Source organism: Mustelus asterias, chromosome 10, assembly GCF_964213995.1.
Source record: "Mustelus asterias chromosome 10, sMusAst1.hap1.1, whole genome shotgun sequence".
In the NCBI taxonomy this organism is placed as follows: domain Eukaryota; kingdom Metazoa; phylum Chordata; class Chondrichthyes; order Carcharhiniformes; family Triakidae; genus Mustelus; species Mustelus asterias.
This window is the reverse complement of record NC_135810.1, coordinates 108957291-108975810: the sequence shown is the minus strand read 5'-3', so window position 1 is coordinate 108975810 and position 18520 is coordinate 108957291. Positions and strand designations below refer to the sequence as shown.

General features: G+C 44.7%; 1 protein-coding gene across 2 annotated transcripts in view; it reads right to left on the bottom strand.

Moving 5' to 3' along the window:
- The window catches only part of gabrg3 (gamma-aminobutyric acid type A receptor subunit gamma3), a 605769-nt gene that overhangs the window by 570361 nt on the left and 16888 nt on the right, over positions 1-18520 (bottom strand). For both annotated transcript variants that reach the window (XM_078222416.1, XM_078222417.1), the window contains exon 3: positions 16415-16482. In XM_078222416.1, coding sequence (XP_078078542.1) covers positions 16415-16482 — 68 coding nt within the window. The remainder of the gene's footprint in view (positions 1-16414; positions 16483-18520) is intronic.

Sequence of the window (18520 nt, the reverse complement as noted above, 5' to 3'; positions counted from 1 at the left end):
CCACTATCACTGCAGGCAGTCCATTCCACACCCCAACCACTCTCTGAGTAAAGAACCTACCTCAGACATCCCTCCTATATCTCCCACCATGAACCTTATAGTTATGCCCGCGAGTAACAGCTACATCCACCCGAGGAAATAGTCTCTGAATTAAGTGTGCTGTAGGTATTTCATTATTCTACTTAGGTTCAAGCTGTCTTGCAGTGTTTGACCTGTTACATGTCCTGAGCATGAAAGATCTCAACAATCAACGTAATCATTCCATTCAGTGAAGCTGGTTTGAATTGCTGGCAGAAATAACATGCATTTTTTTTTCAGCCTTCTCTGCTATTCACTGCTCTTTTCCCATTAAATTGCCACTGTGTTCGGCGAGTCCTTATCAGTTAAGATTAATTTGCTGAATCCACTGTCTGATTACACTCTGAGATAGCTATTGTTGAGCTGCTGTGTTTTCACCAGACGCACCTTGCTCCTTGAAGAAGCGGCAGGGATGATCAGAGCAAAAGGTTGAAAGGAGAGAAGACAGAACAACTTACGCTGCTCCCCTTTCCCTTATTACAAGCTCAGAATGTCAGAATAACTTTCTTCAGCTGAAAAAAAGCTCCTGAAAGACCTGTCAGGCACAGCCTGGGTACTCCCACAGCCTGTCAGAGCACAAAAGTTAATTGGAGATTTATTTTTCCCTTTGTTGCAGACACTTCATTTTTTAGAGAGAATTTCTCCCCCCTCCCCACCGCCTTCTGAAATAGTCACTCGGTGATGTGGGCAAGTTCAGCATTATTTGTGCATCCCTAGTTGCCCTTGAGGAGATGGCAGTGAGTCAACTTCTGCAGTCCTACATCGTGGTGTAGGTGCAGCCGTAATATTAGGGAGTTCCAGGATTTTGACCCGCTGATAGTGAAAGTACGGCGATTTACTTCCAAGTCAGGGTGGTGTGTGGTTTGGAGGGGGAACCAGTGGGTGGTGTGTCTGCTGCCCTTTTCCTTCCAGGCAGTGGAGGTTGCAGATCTCGGAGAGGCTGCCAAAAGAGCCTTGGTGCAACACATTTTTTAGATGGTACACACGGCTGCCACTGTGCATCAGAGATAGAGAGGATGAACATGTACGACGTTGGAGGGAGTCATAGTGCCATACAGTGCAGAAAAGGCCCTTCAGGCTATCAAGTCTGCACTGACAATATCTACCACTAAAGGCGCACTTGTTCCAGATCCTTGAATATTTCAATTGCTCATCCAAATATTTTGTAAAGATTGTAAGGTTTCCGGCCTCCACTACCTTCCCAGGCAGTGCATTCCAGATTCCCACCATCTTCTGAGTGAAAAAGATTTTTTCTCAAATCCCCTCTGAATCTCCTGCCTTAAGGATGTGCTGGTCTTGGAAAGGGTCCAGAAGAGGTTCTCAAGAATGATCCCTGGAATGAAGAGCTTGTTGTATGAAGAACGGTTGAGGATTGTGGGTCTGTACTCGTTGGAGTTTAGAAGGATGAGGGAGGATCTTATTGAAACTTACAGGATATTGCGAGGCCTGGATAGAGTGGATGTGGAGAGGATGTTTCCACTAGTAGGAAAAACTAGAACCAGAGGGCACAGCCTCAGGCTAAAGGGACAATCCTTTAAAACAGAGGTGAGGAGGAATTTCTTCAGCCAGAGAGTGGTGAATCTGTGGAACTCTTTGCCACAGAAGGCTGTGGAGGCCAGGTCATTGAGTGTCTTTAAGACAGAGATAAATAGGTTCTTGATAAATAAGGGGATCAGGGGTTATGGGGAAAAGGCAGGGGAATGGGGATGAGAAAAATATCAGCCATGATTGAATGGCAGAGCAGATTCGATGGGCCGAGTGGCCTAATTCTGCTTCTATGTCTTATGGTCTTATTATGGTTTTACCCTAAAACTATGTCCCCTCATGATTGATCCTTCAACAAAGGAGAACAGCTGCTCCCTACTCACTCTGTCCATAACCCTCAATCGATCAAGCAACTGCTTTGCCCCAATAACATGTGTGAGCATGATCAGGACAGACAGAGAGTATAATAACTCCAGGTGTCAGTGGTAAAGGAACAGTGCTTTATTGCACAAAATAAAGCAAAAACCACAAGCCTGTGGTGAACAAAACAGGTCCCAACCGGGACAATGGAATAAGGGACCCACTCAGGGGTCTGCTTTATACTGGGCTCAGTATACGAGCTCTACCTGGTTACCTAATAACAAATCCTCAGGGAGCTGATATTCAATTAGTCCTACAGGGAGGTCAATCAGTGATTCCCCATGCAAGACATTGGGGTTATCCCAGAGAGGGAAACATGAGATCAAGAGAATTTTTAAAATACATAAAGGAAAGCATAAAAATATAAAATAATCTAATTGAGTACCAAAAGCAGAGCCTTATGAAACATAAGGAATCTTCGCAGGAATCTTCCTCACTGGGAAAGGCCAATGGCGCTTTTGGTTCAAATGGATCATGAGGAACGTGGAAAATCTGGAGTAGATATGGAAAATTGTCAGCTCATTCCCTTCTAATGATGCTCTTTCTGAAATGCCTGAACAAGTGTTTCCTGAGAAATTAATAAACTATGCCAGCTAACCATATGAACGTATCTCGCTCAAGCCTAATTAATATTTCTAATACAAGGCTGTTCTTTACACTTATTCTTATTAGGTTACTTCAAAGAAGAAGGCATTTGGTGAAGTATTTTTAAATTCAATTACACTCCCTTCCAGCTGTGTAATTAAGAAATTAGTTCAATTTATCCTCAGTTAAAAAACTGTGACAGGTGCATGCGTTACTTAGCAAATAGATTTCCAGCCGTGTAAGATCAAGGTCCACCAGTCCCAGATTACCTGTCTGTATTTACATTGTTGGGGGTGCATGGAAATGTGGACCACGTACCCTTCGGAGATGTACTTGGGCAAACCCAGGCAGTGTGGGCTGCAGCAGGAGAGGAATGTATGGAAAGGGTTAAACAGACAGCACTATAGCATCCACGCTCACTGCAGGCAGACAGGACAAATTACAAATAACTACACCTCAGACAGCACTAACACAGTCACACCCCAGGTGAGATCGTTCCAAGGTTCCAGCAGTTGATATCACTTATCAAAGCTCCAAAAAGGTCTAGAAGAACCATTGTGCCTCTGAAAAACTAATCAATTAACACCCCATCGAAATCAGTTTGACAAACATAACGCTTTGATATTGTAAACAGGTAGACCGGAGATGTCCAGAAAACAATTAAAGCTAAAGCACACAAGACAATGGAGCCATATAATGTAATCAAAAACAGAACTGTAAACAATTCAAAGTAACAATATGATGAGCTGATGTAAATGTAGTGATTTGCAATATAAAGAAAGGGGTATAAAAATCTGTAAAAAGCAATTCTCAGTAGAGTAGCTCGGAAACAAGCTGTAGTTACAGCCATGAGTTCTGCTCCTCCTCATGCATGTTGAGTTTCTACACGGTCTCGGAAGACACAGTTCATTCACTTCCTCCTACAGGAGATAAGCTGGACTGTGCCTTCACTGCATGTGGGGTAGGGATGCAGGGATACAGGTGGGGTGTCTGCCTCCGGCCCAGTTTGCAGTGCTGTGTACAAACTGGGTACTGTGCTTGCTCACAAGAACAACAGTGGTTGCGTTTCAATAATAATTCAGCTGCTGCGATGTGACCTGGGACATTCTGGGGACATACATGACAATAAATGGTGACAAACGCTTTTGTCTTTCTTTCTTTTCAGGGTCAACCAAGGAGGAAGCAATTTTAATGCAGGTGGCGACAGAGAAAGTGGTGGTTGTTGAGGAAATTACTTGTTCCATTGTCAATGAAATAGGCACCCACTTATCCGAAACATAGCTGAGAGACAAAGACTGAGGCACACTGGCTGAGCTCCCTGAAGCATGGAAAAATTAAATTGATTAAGCACAGGCACAGATCAACAAATTCCAGCTGCCATGAATGGCAAACTTTACAAGACAGTTGTGTTTTTAAATGTACTTTTAATTCAGAGTTTAAAGGAAAGGATCACATTTAAACACCTCAGTTCAGAGACATGCCCAGGTCATCTGGTGGCTATGGGGAATGAGTCTTGAAGAGTTGTTACAGTTTTAACAAACTGTATAACTCACTTGAAATGGGGGTGGGGAGGAGCAAAGATGATAATGATGTAAAGAAGCAGGATGCTGGTGGTTTTCTGTAAATCAGGAAGGGAACCGAACAAAAGGGGCTCTTAGGGATTCTGGAACAGGGAGTTACCAAGCTGGACCTCCTGGTGAAAATCAGATTGAGCTCAGTTTGCTAGAAAGCAGAAATGGATCAGATTGGAGGCAATAACTTCTAGATTCAACCCCCATTCCATCTGGGGTGGATAGGCACTTGCCTCCTTTCGCTGCCTGTTGTGGAGGTCGTGACATTGTAGGTCAGGTATTGCTTTGGACAGAGAACTGTAGGAACAGGGTGTAGGCCGTTTAGCCCATCGAGCCACCTCCACTATTCAACTAGATCACTGCTGATCATCTCCCTCAATAAGCATGAATCTCCTCCAGCCAAACATTGGAACAACCGAAGCCATTGTCTTTGGAGCCCACCACAAACTCTGTTTCCTAGCCGCAGACCCCACTCTGCTCCCTTGACAAACGTCTGACACTGAACCAAATTGTTCACAATTGCGGTTTGACATTTGACCACAAGGTGAACTCCCAACCACATCTCTGCACCATCGCCAAGACTGCCTCTTTCCATCTCCGTTGGGGAACCGTAAGCCAAAGTAACCAAATTTAACAAACTGCCCTCCACCCTCAATGAAGAAATGATCAACAAGATTCCATTTTTTGTAATCTTTACTTTAACACAACTCAGAAGCAACACGAAGGCTGGGATTTTGTGGCCTCACTCGTCCTGAAACCATAAAATCCCGCCCAAGGTCAACAGACCTTTCCATGGTCTGCCCCTCGCCTGCTCCGATTCCCGGGGCGGGCGGAGCAGTAAAATTCCGGCAAAAATAAACGTGAATTTACAGGCAAATGTTACTTCAAATAAAAAAGCTAAATTTCACTTTAAGTAGTCGATAAAACAAAGATATGTCTCACACAAGCTCAAGCTTCCCCTTGGGCATGTACGGCATTACACAATATGTTGTTCTTCATTCGCGTAGACAGGTCATTAGTCCTATCTAACAACAGCTTTCACCTCTGAGTTTCACAGGTATGCAGAAGGACACACTAACATGGACCCTCTGTCTTTCTCAAGTCATGACGGTCTGGATTAGTGTAGCTTTCCAGAGTTCCTTTTGAGCAGATCAACACCCCAGTTCATGGGTTGGCCACTTTGGGGAAAACCCACCCAGCTCTTGAGCATCTCAGAGCTATTCGCACAGCTTTCCATATTTTAGACCATTTTAGCCAGCTCGCACATTGCCTCCAAGAGCTCCTGTCCCCATTTCCCTGCCAATAGAAAAAAAAACAACCTCTGTCTGAAAGTGACTTGCTTCTACTCTTCACAAGAATTTGATGCTTTCCTCTTTCTGGTTTCTCGTTGTGTCTGCATCGATGCCTAAAGTCCTCGCGGGGAGATTTACTGGTGCTGTTGGGGGCGGTTTAAACTAGATCAGCAAGGGGATGGGAATCGAAGATGGAGCTCAGATTCGAGGGAAGCAAAATTCGTAAGAGAAAGTAAAAAACAAGAAAGATGGAGTAGAGGCAAGCATTAAAAAGGATCAGAATAGAGAACACTGTAAAAAGAAAGCAGAATTAAAGACACAATCTGAATGTACATAGTATTTGCCAAAAGGGTGAATGATTTGAGGTAAGTTGGTATGATTTAATTTCCATTACAGAGATGAGGCTACAGAGTGACCAAGATTGGGAACTTATATCCAAGGATATTTGGCATTTAGGAATGCATGATGACGCAGTAGTTAGCACTGCTGCCTCGCAATGCCAGGGACCTGGGTTCCTCAGCAATATTTTGCCTTTACCCTGAGGTCTCACCAAGGCTCTACACAGCTGCAGCAAGACATCTTTAACCGTGCACTCAAATTCCATTGCGATAAAGGCAAGGGGATTTGAGTATGACGAAGGGTCATCCAGACTCGAAACGTTGGCTCTACTCTCTCTCCACAGATGCTGTCAGACCGGCTGAGTTTCTCCAGCATTTTTTAAATACCATTTGCTTTCTTTATTGCTTGTTGCACCTGCAGGTTAACTTTCAGTGACTCATGAACAAGGACCACCACCACCACCTCACCTACCCCCCCCCCGCCCCGGTCCCTTTGGAAACCCACACTTCCCAATCTCTCACCATTTAAGAAATACTCTGCTTTTCTGATTTTTCTACCAAAGTGAATAACTTCACACTTATTCACATTATATTCCACCTGCCATGTCCTGGCCCACTCACTTAGCCTGTACAAATTCACGCGAAGCTTCCTTGCATCCTCCTCACAACTTACATTCCCATCCTGTTTTGTGCCATCAGCAGATTTGGAAAATTACTATTGGTCCCCACGTCCAAATCATTGATGTAGGGCGGGATTTTACGGCATCGCTTGAGCGAGACCGGAAATTCCCACCCGAGGTCAATGGAGATTTCCGTTCCCGGACCCTTGCCCTCTCCAATTCTATGGCGGGCGAGGTGATAGAGCTCTGGCCATCAACTGAAACCACCCTGACGTAGGGTCATCCAGACTCGAAATGTTGGCTCTACTCTCTCTCCACAGATGCCGTCAGACTGGCTGAGTTCCTCCAGCATTTTCTGTTTTTGCTTGGTGAGATCTCACCTGTTGTGTTGTGCACAGTTTTGGTCCCCTTATCTAAGAGGGGATATATTGATCAAAAAGGGAATGCAATGGAGATTTCCCAGATTAATCACTGGGATGCTGGGATTGTTTTGTGGGGAGAGATTGGATAGACTGTGTCTGTAGTCCTTAGAGTCTTGAAGAAAGAAGAGTGAGCTCATTGAATCTTATAAAATTCTTACAGAATGTGACAGGGTAGATGTACATAAAATGTTTCCCTGGCTGGAGTGGTCTAGAACCAATAGACATAAGCTCAGGGTGAGAGATGGGCTATTTAGGACTGAGATGAGGAGGAATTTCTTCACTCCGAAGGATGTGCTGGCCTTGGAAAGGGTCCAGAGGAAGTTCACAAGAATGATCCCTGGAGTGAAGAGCTTATCGTATGAGGAATGATTGAGGACTCTGGGTCTGTACTCGTTGGAGTTTAGAAGGATCTTATTGAAACTTACAGGATATTGTGAGGCCTGGATAGAGTGGATGTGGAGAGGATGTTTCCACTAGTAGAAAAAATTAGAATCAGAGGGCACAACCTCAGGCTAAAGGGACGATCCTTTAAAACAGAGATGAGGAGGAATTTCTTCAGCCAGAGAGTGGTGAATCTGTGGAGCTGTTTGCCACAGGAGGCCGTGGAGGCCAGGTCATTGAGTGTCTTTAAGACAGAGATAGATAAGTTCTTGATTAATAAGGGGATCAGGGGTTATGGGGAAAAGGCAGGAGAATGGGGATGAGAAAGATATCAGCCATGATTGAATGGCAGAGCAGACACGATAGGCCGAGTGGCCTAATTCTGTTCCTATGTCTTATTGTCTTATGGTCTTACGGTGAATCTTTGGAATTTTCTGCCCCGGGGGGCTGTGGAAGCTCAATCATTGAGCATATTCAAGAGAGAGATTGATATGTTTCTAGAGACTAGTGGCATCAAGAGATGTAGGGATAACATGAGATAGCACAGGACTAAGTTAGGATATTTAAGATGGCCTACAGTAACCACAAACCCCCTAAACTTACATAAGGCCATACATCTCCTGAGTTACCATCAACTGAAGGAGCAGAAAGACCAAAGACATAATTAGAAATGTGAAACTTCTCCAAACACTGCTGAAAAAAGAGAAAGAATTTTGAAGCTATAAGTATCAACCAAACATGCTTAGTTTGAATTTTTAAAAAAGCTTGACAGTTAACTGCTCCATGATGCATTCTCCATGGCAATGCCTCAACCAAACACTTGCCAACCAATCAATGCTCTCTTTTCATGCAGTATAAATTGTTGTTCCATTTGCAATTGGTAATTTTGCGAATTCTGTCCTGATGAGTGCAAGATGAAAAGCTTTGACAGCATGTTTCTTTTTTAACAGCAATAATTGTGTATTACCAAATGATTGTTGTCCAAATACCTTTCCCAAAGGAAAGCTTGTCACGAGTCGCAGCTTGTTAACTCAGCCCAATTCCTGTGCCAAGGGGAAACTGAGAAGGTGGGAAATATGAACTAGATATGACTATAAAAATGGGAGTCATGATGTGGAGGTACCGGCGTTAACCTGGTGTTGTGAGACTTCTTACTATAAATGTGGGCACAGTGGTCATGTGCTAGGTAGTCCGGGTAGTTCACATACTGGGCAACTGCTTGAAGATTTGATTTATTTCAAGTGTGGATGTCCACGATTTCCACTGTGGCCACTGTCCGGAGTCCGAGAAATGTAGGTTTACTGACATTTATCAATCAATTTGATGCCACACAGTTCCAATGAGCAGCCATCCACAAGTGGAGCAAAGATCACCATTTCAGAGTGCACCCCACCCACCCTCTCCTCTAACCACCATCTGCCCCGCCCAGGACAGAGACTATGGCCGGAATGACACCACCCAGCCCGCCACGGGAATCGGAGCGGGCGAGGGGCGGACCGTGGAAAATTCCGTTGATCTTGGGCGGGATTTTATGGTTTCAGGATGAGCGAGGCCATAAAATCCTGACCGCCAGGTCACACGTTGAACTCTGAGTCATCTGAGAACTAATTTTTAGTGTGGAAGAAAGTCATCTTTGACTCTGAGGGACTGCCTGAGAAGAAAGTTCTGGTCAAAGGCGAACAATTGAACCATCTTCTCCAAGCTACCAATGGAATATGCAGATTGTACAACCTGGTCAATATCACTAATAATCCTTTAGGAATATGGAAGTGATTGCCTGCCGAACATAAATGAATGGATCTACCATATATTAAGCTGATCTTTCAATGTACCCTAGCTATGACTGTAACATTATATTCTGCTTTCCTTCTCCCCTATGTACTCTATGAGCAGTATGTTTTGTCTGTATAGCGCACAAGAAACAATACTTTTCACTGTATCCCAATACATGTGACAATAATAAATCAAATCAAATCAATTTGGTAGACGGATGACAGGTTAGGTTTTCACCATTTCCAGGAGTTTACAAAAAACCGTTGATGCTAATAGCAGCCAGTAACCCTTCACTGACCACTGACATTTAACATTCCAACTTCCAACACGCGTGACAATCTCCACATGTTATGTGCTACCCACCAGAAGTTCTGTTAAACAAAAGAAATCAAATGAACAGGCCTGATATTATCATGCATGGTCAACTCATTTTTACATAGGTGCACAACACCTCATGACTGGTATTATCGGACCCAAGGTGCCAATGTACTAAATCCATCTTGCATCTTTTTCTAAAATATGTGTACTTCTTAACTGCACGGAAGCCTCTGAGGTTTCCAAACAGCCACTTTTTAACACTGAATGAGTCAGAGAAGAGATGAAGTACTGCTGTTTATAATGACCTTATTACGTTGTCAAACTGTCTTGAAATGCTTTGAATAATTAAGTCTGTTGTGGCTGCAGTGTTTGTATTGTCGGCAAGCATTCCTCAAGAAAAAACCTGAAGTGTCAAAGGCATGCCACACTACTCCTGTTCAATCTCACCAGCTCACTCCTGTTCCTCATTTGCATGTTCATATGTAGGCTATACCGTTATAAAGTTTATTTATCAGTGTCACAAGCAGGCTTACATTAACACTGCAATTAAGTTACTGTGAAAATCCCCGAGTCGCCACACTCCGACACTTGTTTGGGTTACACTGAGGGAGAATTTAGCACGGCCAGTGCACCTAACCAGCACGTCTTTCGGACTGTGGGAGGAGACCGGAGCACCCGGAGGAGACCCACGCATTCACGGGGGAAATGTGCAGACTCCACACAGACAGTGACCCAAGCTGGGAATCGAACTTGAGTCCCTGGCGCTGTGAGACGGGCAGCAGGTGACAGTAAGCTCAACTTCCCTCATAGGCAGTGATGGCCTGCTGCCCCAAAACTGAGAGTGCAAGAAGGAAGAGAGGAGGATTCACATGTCATCAAAATTATGGCCGGAACTCTACCATGGAATTCCGCCACGGAATCGGCGCGGGCGAGTGTCCGCCAACACAAATCTCCGTTGACCTCGGGCGAGCGAGGCCATAAAATCCCGTCCGAAACTTTCTTTGCAATGCAATGGGTTTGGTACGGAAGCATTAAGAATGAAAAGAAATCTTTTCCTCGGGAACTCTGATCCGAACCTCTCTCTGACGCAGTAGCTGCTGTCAAAAGAAAACTGCTCCATCTGCCTCACTGCGCCAGCATCAGGAATCTTGAAACACTCCAGGAGATAATTGACAGACTTTTGTAAACAGGACCCAGAATCTGACAATTTGATGCTTTTTCTGTCTCTGCAGTGCAATCCCAAAGGTGCTGGACAGATCTACATATTCAGAATTGAGCTTGGTTGAGTGGGTGGAACCCTTGAAGGAATTAGCACTTGACCATAGTCTGGCTCCTACACAACTGCAATGAATTTGAGTGCTTTTCTCAAATGTGCACAATGGCAACGGACACTGGGTGAATCTCCCCCTTTCAATTGCACGTTCTGTGCTATTGGCGCATTGGGGATTACAATTTCAAATTCAACTTTAAAAGCATGAATGCAGTATATGTCTTGCATATATCAATGTTATATTTTCCCTCTAAAATATACAAGATACTACATTGAAATTCAGAGTGTCTTTTTTAAAAATTCTTTCATAGAATCCCTACAGTGCAGAAGGAGGCCAATCGGCCCATCGAGTCTGCACCGATTCTCTATAAATGCAGGAAAATGGGATTAGCATGCCTTTAGTGGTAGTTATTGTCGGTGCAGACTCAATAGGCCGAAAGGATTATTCTGTGCTGTATGTCTCCAATAATCTATAAGGGATCTTATGGCCTCGCTTGAGCAAGACCAGAAAATCCTGCCCGAGGTCAGTGGACATTTCCAATGTGCGCCCTTTGCCCGCTCCGATTCTGTGACAGGTGGGCGGGGCGGTAGATTTCCAGCATATGACTCACCCAAAGAGCATCTAACCCAGCATCACCTGCCCTATCCTTGTAATCCCACGCATTTACCATGGCTAACCGCTCCATCTAACCTACACATCTTTGGACACTTAAGAGACAATTTATCATAGCCTATCCAACTAACTTACACATCTCGGGACACTAAGATGCAATTTAGCACGGCCAATCCACCTAACCTGCACATCTTTGAACTGTGAGGGGAAACAAGAGTACCCAAAAGAAATCCACGCAGACACAGGGAGAATGTGCAAACTCCACACAGATAGTGACCCGAGGCCAGAATCGAACCCGGGTACCTGGCGCTGTGAGGCAGTGGTGCTAACCACTGTGCCACCGTGCCGTTCCTGTGGGCATCGCTGGCATGGCTAGCATTTGTTGCCCATCCCTCACTGTCTTTGAACAGAGTGGCTTGCCACACCATTTTAGAGGGTAGTTACGAGTCAACCATAGTGCCTGTCGGGCTTCCTGACTGAAAAATATTTCTTGATAAAATTGCAGTTTATTATTCTGTGTGAATATCATTGCATTCTGAGAGCAATGATATGCAGGAATCTGCGTTGGGAGCCACGCACAATAGATAAACCTGTATCCACCACGTTTGCATTGTGTTATAAAAATAACAGATCCCCTGGAGTGCTTTTCTCAGCTGTAATCGCATCTCAAAATTTACATTAAACTTGATTTGAGCTTTACACTTGTGCTTTATGACATCATTTGAACCTTCCATTAGATTATTATGTTCTGCACACTTGAAGATATCAATTCTGAAACCATTACTGTGCACTGTCCATTATATGATTGCCATCTGATCATTATTAAAGCAATAATATTCTGCCACTCTTTTTCATTAACTATTTATTATATATACATTCACGTAAAGTAAAATAATGTATCAGTGACAGCAATGTTTACGATCTAAAAGATGCACTGCGGGAACTCACAAGGCTCCTTCAACAACATCTTCCAAACCCATGACCCCTACCACCGAGAAGGACAAGGGCAGCAAACACATGGGAACACCACCACCTGGAGGTTCCCCTCCAAGCCACTCACCACCCTGAGTTGGAAATATATTGTCAATCCTTCACTGTCACTGGGTCAAAATACTCGAACTCCCTCCCTAACAGCACTATGAGTGTACCTACACCACATGGACTGCAATAGTTTAAGGAGGCCGCTCACCACCACCTTCTCAAGGGGCAATTAGCAATGGACATTAAATGCCGACCTCACCAGATGATGTCCATATCCCGTAAAAGAATAAAACAAAACCTAAAGTAGACAACTGGAATTGAAAAGACTGCGGTACCCAGTATGTGGGGCTATCACCTAAGAGGCATTAGCGGACAGGCTGAGAACTGATCTGAAGCTGCCAAACCATATAGAAAACAAACCACTGACAATGGACATTTCCATTGTCCTCCTTTCACCCACTCCAATTCCATGATGGGCGGGTGGGCGGGGTGGTAGAATTCTGGCGTATGACTCTCCCAAAGAGCATCTTACCCAGCATCCCCTGTCCTACCCCCTAACCTCACCATCTACCAGGATTAATCCATCCAACCTGCACACCTTTGGAAACTAAGAGGCAATTTATCATGGCCTATCCAACTAACTTACACATCTAGGGACACCCCCGAGAAGCAATGTAACACTCTGAGATGTGCCCAAGCACTGGCATGTCTTCATGGGACTTAGTAAAACTCCAGACTGGCTGATGCAAAGTCATGTTAAAATGAAAGTGTTTCTCCCAGGTACGGGGAAGGAAAGACTTGTATTTATTTATTCAGTGTATTTCCCGATTGTGCGCAGTAAGCTGGCTTGCTATCTAACTGTGGTACCCATTGAGTAACTTGGAGAAAAGCCCTGATATGATTTGATTTGATTTGATTTATTATTGTCACATGTATTAACATACAGTGAAAAGTATTGTTTCTTGCGCGCTATACAGACAAAACATGACATTCATAGAGAAGGAAACGAGAGAGTGCAGAATGTAGCGTTATAGTCATAGCTAGAGTGTAGAGAAAGATCAGCTTAATGCAAGGTAAGTCCATTCAAGAGTCTGACAGCAGCAGGGAAGAAGCTGTTCTTGAGTCGGTTGGTCCATGACCTCAGACTTTTGTATCTTTTTCCTGATGGAAGAAGGTGGAAGAGAGAATGTCTGGAGTGCTTGGAGTCCTTAATTATGCTGACTGCTTTGCCAAGGCACCGGGAAGTGTAGACAGAGTTAATGGATGGGATGCACCTCCATTGGAACAGCTGATTCAATGTTAGATATTGTAAATCATCACTGTTCAGTTTGAGACCTGACCTCTTAAAGGGGCTTTACATACATAACAATCACCAACAAAACCCTTCCCTTATTCGACTAATTTCGACATCCCTTTGCCATTCCCTTTTTAATCGTTGATTTTCCTAATCTTTTTGTTCAAACAGTTACACTGATCACATTGCAAGGAGGAATAAACCAAGCCAGGGAACATGAAGAAACAAAAGTAATATGTGCCTCCAAGGCGCGATGAATGGAATTTAAGGCCTCCTCTGGGATGACGGGGGTTTGAACGTACAGGGGGCAGGGGGAGGAGAGCAGTATCATTTAATCAGGCAGGTAGGCAGGGTGGAGAGTCTGTCGCTATCCCAACGCCCCCCAATTAAGTCAGGAGATGGGAAGGCAGATGTCGGGCTTTCCCACCTTTTTGGCCAATTGAGGAATTGAATGGCAGCAGGCCTGTGAACCCAGTGGGCAGGGAACCCTCTGGATCAGATACCAAGTGCCCCATGGAGAACCCAACAAGGAGCAAGGGCTGCCCACATGGGAGGTCCTCCCTTGCCTGCCACATTGACCTCCTGCTGCCCACTGGGGAGCCGGCATTACTGATCCTGGTGAGATTGTTGCACTAACCTGTACTCTGGGTTTCTGGTGTTGCTCCTGGTCCCAGGCCTACTGCACCTCCACAGGTGGTGCTGTTGGGACTGAGAAGCTGTTGACTTTCTGATTGATCAGCAGCTCTTGGAGGCTGGATCTTTGCCTTCAAAGACTCAGGAACACTGCCACTCTGGTCACTGGTCTGGGCCACTGCCAATAAATTCATAGAATCATGGAATCCTACAGTGCAGAAGGAAGCCATTCGGCCCATCGAGTCTGCACCAGCCTTTTGATAGAGCATCTTACCCAAGCCCTATCCTTGTAATCCCACATATTTACCCTGCTAATCCCTCTAACCTATACAGTCCCCATGTCTTTTCTCCTCCTCCTTCAAGAAGCATGCCCAAGAGAGTGTGGGCAACCAGAGACTTCCATTGGGTTGGTTCAAAGTACTGCAGTGGTTTGCCAATGTCTTCTGACTGGAAAACTCTCCACTCTTAATTAATTAAGGACCCCATGCAGCCCGGACATTTTCTCTTCCGCCTTCTTCCATCGGGAAAAAGATACAAATGTCTGAGGTCATGTACCGACCGACTCAAGAACAGCTTCTTCCCTGCTGCCCTTAGACTTTTGACTGGACCTATCTCACATTAAGTTGATCTTTCTCTACACCCTAGCTATGAATGTAACACTACATTCTGCACTCTCTCCTTTCTTTCCCTATGTATGGTATGCTTTGCCTGTAAAGCGCGCAAGAAACAATATTTTTCACTGTATACTAATACATGTGACAATAATAAGTCAAATCAAATCAAGTCTTATGCCTGGAGTCAAGCGCATCGGAAGGATTTACAGGTCGATAATCAACTTTTTGGCCACGCTATAAACACACCTTCGATGGCCATCAAATCCCAGCGTGGAACTTGAACGCAGAGTTTCTGGCCCTGAGGTAGAGACACTACCACTGTGCCACAAGACTACCTTTTCCCAAGCCTTTAAGACCATAAGACCATAAGACATAGGAGCGGAAGTAAGGCCATTCGGCCCATCGAGTCCACTCCACCATTCAATCATGGTTGATTTCAACTCCATTTACCCGCTCTCTCCCCATAGCCCTTAATTCCTCGAGAAATCAAGAATTTATCAATTTCTGTCTTGAAGACGCTCAACGTCTCGGCCTCCACAGCCCTCTGTGGCAATGAATTCCACAGACCCACCACTCTCTGGCTGAAGAAATTTCTCCTCATCTCTGTTCTAAAGTGACTCCCTTTTATTCTAAGGCTGTGCCCCCGCGTCCTAGTCTCCCCTGTTAATGGAAACAACTTCCCTACGTCCATCCTATCTAAGCCGTTCATTATCTTGTAAGTTTCTATCAGATCTCCCCTCAACCTCCTAAACTCCAATGAATATAATCCCACGATCCTCAGACGTTCATCGTATGTCAGGCCTACCATTCCTGGGATCATCCGTGTGAATCTCCGCTGGACCCGCTCCAGTGCCAGTATGTCCTTCCTGAGGTGTGGGGCCCAAAATTGCTCACAGTACTCCAAATGGGGCCTAACCAGTGCTTTATAAAGCCTCAGAAGTACATCCCTGCTTTTGTATTCCAAGCCTCTTGAGATAAATGACAACATTACATTTGCTTTCTTAATTACGGACTCAACCTGCAAGTTTACCTTTAGAGAATCCTGGACTAGGACTCCCAAGTCCCTTTGCACTTTAGCATTATGAATTTTGTCACCGTTTAGAAAATAGTCCATGCCTCTATTCTTTTTTCCAAAGTGTACGACCTCGCACTTGCCCACGTTGAATTTCATCAGCCATTTCTTGGACCACTCTCCTAAACTGTCTAAATCTTTCTGCAGCCTCCCCACCTCCTCAATACTACCTGCCCCTCCACCTATCTTTGTATCATCGGCAAACTTGGCCAGAATGCTCCCTGATGTTAATTCAGACTTGGGTCCATAAAGCCTCCCAAATGTCGCCCTGGGAAGTTATTGGGAGAATTGTAGGAATGAGCGTAGACCATTCAGCCTCTCGAGCCTGTTCTATAATTCAATGAATGATTGGCACCCTAGCTCCATTGACTCACCTGGGCCCCACAAGTGAAAGAAAATGGTAAGTATACTGATAGCAAAATACATCACAAACTCGTTATTTTTCGTCCCTTCATGTTTTCCCAATGAGAAGTTGAATCCTCAGCTTAGGTTGTGACAGAATGCAGTCCGGAAACAACATACATATGAATTGTTTTCTACACTGACTTTTACAAGCCAAACCGTGACCGCTATAATATAGCATCTACGGCTTCAAAGTGCACCAAGAGAAATTATATCCGAATGACTTCGCCTTTGGCGTAAAATGTTACTTACCATGTTAATTGATGAAACAGGCCCGATGCTGTTCACGTAAATATCAACATCTATCACAGTTGGTTTCACTGTTAAATAAGGGGAAACAAGAGCTGTATGTTAATAAACAGTGAAAGGGCAGCCTCTCTGATTAATCTCCGCACTTTGTGCTCTCTTATTAACGCCTACTTACACCCATAACTGTGGCAGTTACAATGAAGGCAAATTAACTTTAAGGAAAAGAAAAAAAACTTGCATTTATATAGCGGCACGGTGGCTGAGTGGTTAGCCACTGCTTCCTCACAGCGCCAGAGACCCGGGTTCAATTCCCGGCTTGGGTCACTGTCTGTGTGGAGTCTACACGTTGTCTGCGTGGGTTTCCTCCGGGCGCTCCGGTTTCCTCCCGCAGTCCAAAAGATGTGCGGGTTAGTGGATTGGCTGTGCTAAATTACTCCTTAGTGTCAGTGGGGATTAGCTCGGGTAATTGCCTGGGGTTATGGGGATAGGGCCTGGGTGCGATTGTGGTTGGTGCGGGCTGAATGGCCTCCTTCTGCACTATAGGGATTCTATGATTCTATTCAGGCATCAGGATTTCCCAAAGTGTTTTACAACCAAGAAATATTTTGCAAGTTCAGTCACTGTGGGAAACACAGCAGTTATTTTGCTCACAGCAAGGTCCGTTCAACAACAATGAGATAATGACCAACTAATGATAAAATGATCAGATAATAAGGTAATGATTTTAAAAATTGGTGCTGATTGAGGGACAAATAGAGGAGTACTAGAATCATAGAATCCCTACAGCGCAGGAGGAGGTCATTTGGCCCATCGAGTCTGCACCGACCACAATCCCACCCAGGCCCTATTCCCATAATCCCACATATTTCCCCTGCTAGTCCCCCTGACACTAAGGGGCAATTTAGCATGGCCAATCCACCTAACCCTCACATCTTTGGAGTGTGGGAGGAAACCCACGCAGACATGGAGAGAACATGCAAACTCCACACAGTCAATGACCCCCAAGGCCAGAACTGAACCCGGGTCCCTGACACTGTGAGGTAGCAGTGCCACTGTGCCAACATGCTGCCGCCCACTTGGCTTTTCTTTGCATTTATGCCATGGGATCTTTTACATTCACTCAAGAAGGGAGAGCAGATATCAGTTAATGTCTACCAAATCTCTGGCTGTGCAGAACTCCTGTGTCAGCTAAAATTATGCACCCAAGCATCTGGTACGGGACTTGAACTCATCACCTTCTGCCTCAAATGCAAGAGTGCTACCACTGAGCCACTGCTGGCAATAAAACTCATTTAATTTTGTATCCTGAGAAAAGGAAAGGCTTATTCTTGGAAAATCTCTTTCCACCTGAAACTCATTATGTTACGGCTTTAGGATGAGACTTTGTGTTTCATTTGGACAAAGAACATTTTTATAACTTCATTTCACACGTCTTTGTCATTCATCCTTTGTCACAAGCCCTCGAAACTGTTACAATTTAGACAATGATCCTTCATTGTCACTCTGGCTGAAATCAACTGATGCCATGCTGGCTTGGAATTAAACTTCAGAAAGATTCAGTTTGGCCGTGCTGTGTCAGATTTCAGTGGGAGCAGCTGTGGGGATGCCATGTTAACCTCATTTTCCCTAATCTGGGACGGAAAGGGTAAAAGAGTTCCCACTCCCTTTCTCGTGATACTTGGTTGAGAGGTGCAGACATACATCATGAGGATATGGACGACCTTCACACAACTTCTCTCAAAACCCACCACCATGTAGAAGGACAAAGTCAACAGGTACATGGGAAAACCATCACTTTGCAAGCTCCCCTCCACATCACCCACCATCCTGACCCGGGAATATATCATAGAAACATAGAAAATAGGAGCAGGAGGAGGCCATTCGGCCCTTCAAGCCTGCTCTGGCATTCATCACGATCATGGCTGATCATCCAACACAATAACCTGCTCCGCCATTCATCACAACCATGGCTGATCGTCCAACTCAATAGCCTAATCCTGCTTTTTCCCCATAACCTTTGATCCCCATTCACCTCAAGTGCTGTATCGCGCTGCCTCTTGAATGCATTCAACGTTATAGAAACATATCAGTGTTCCTTCTCAGACATTG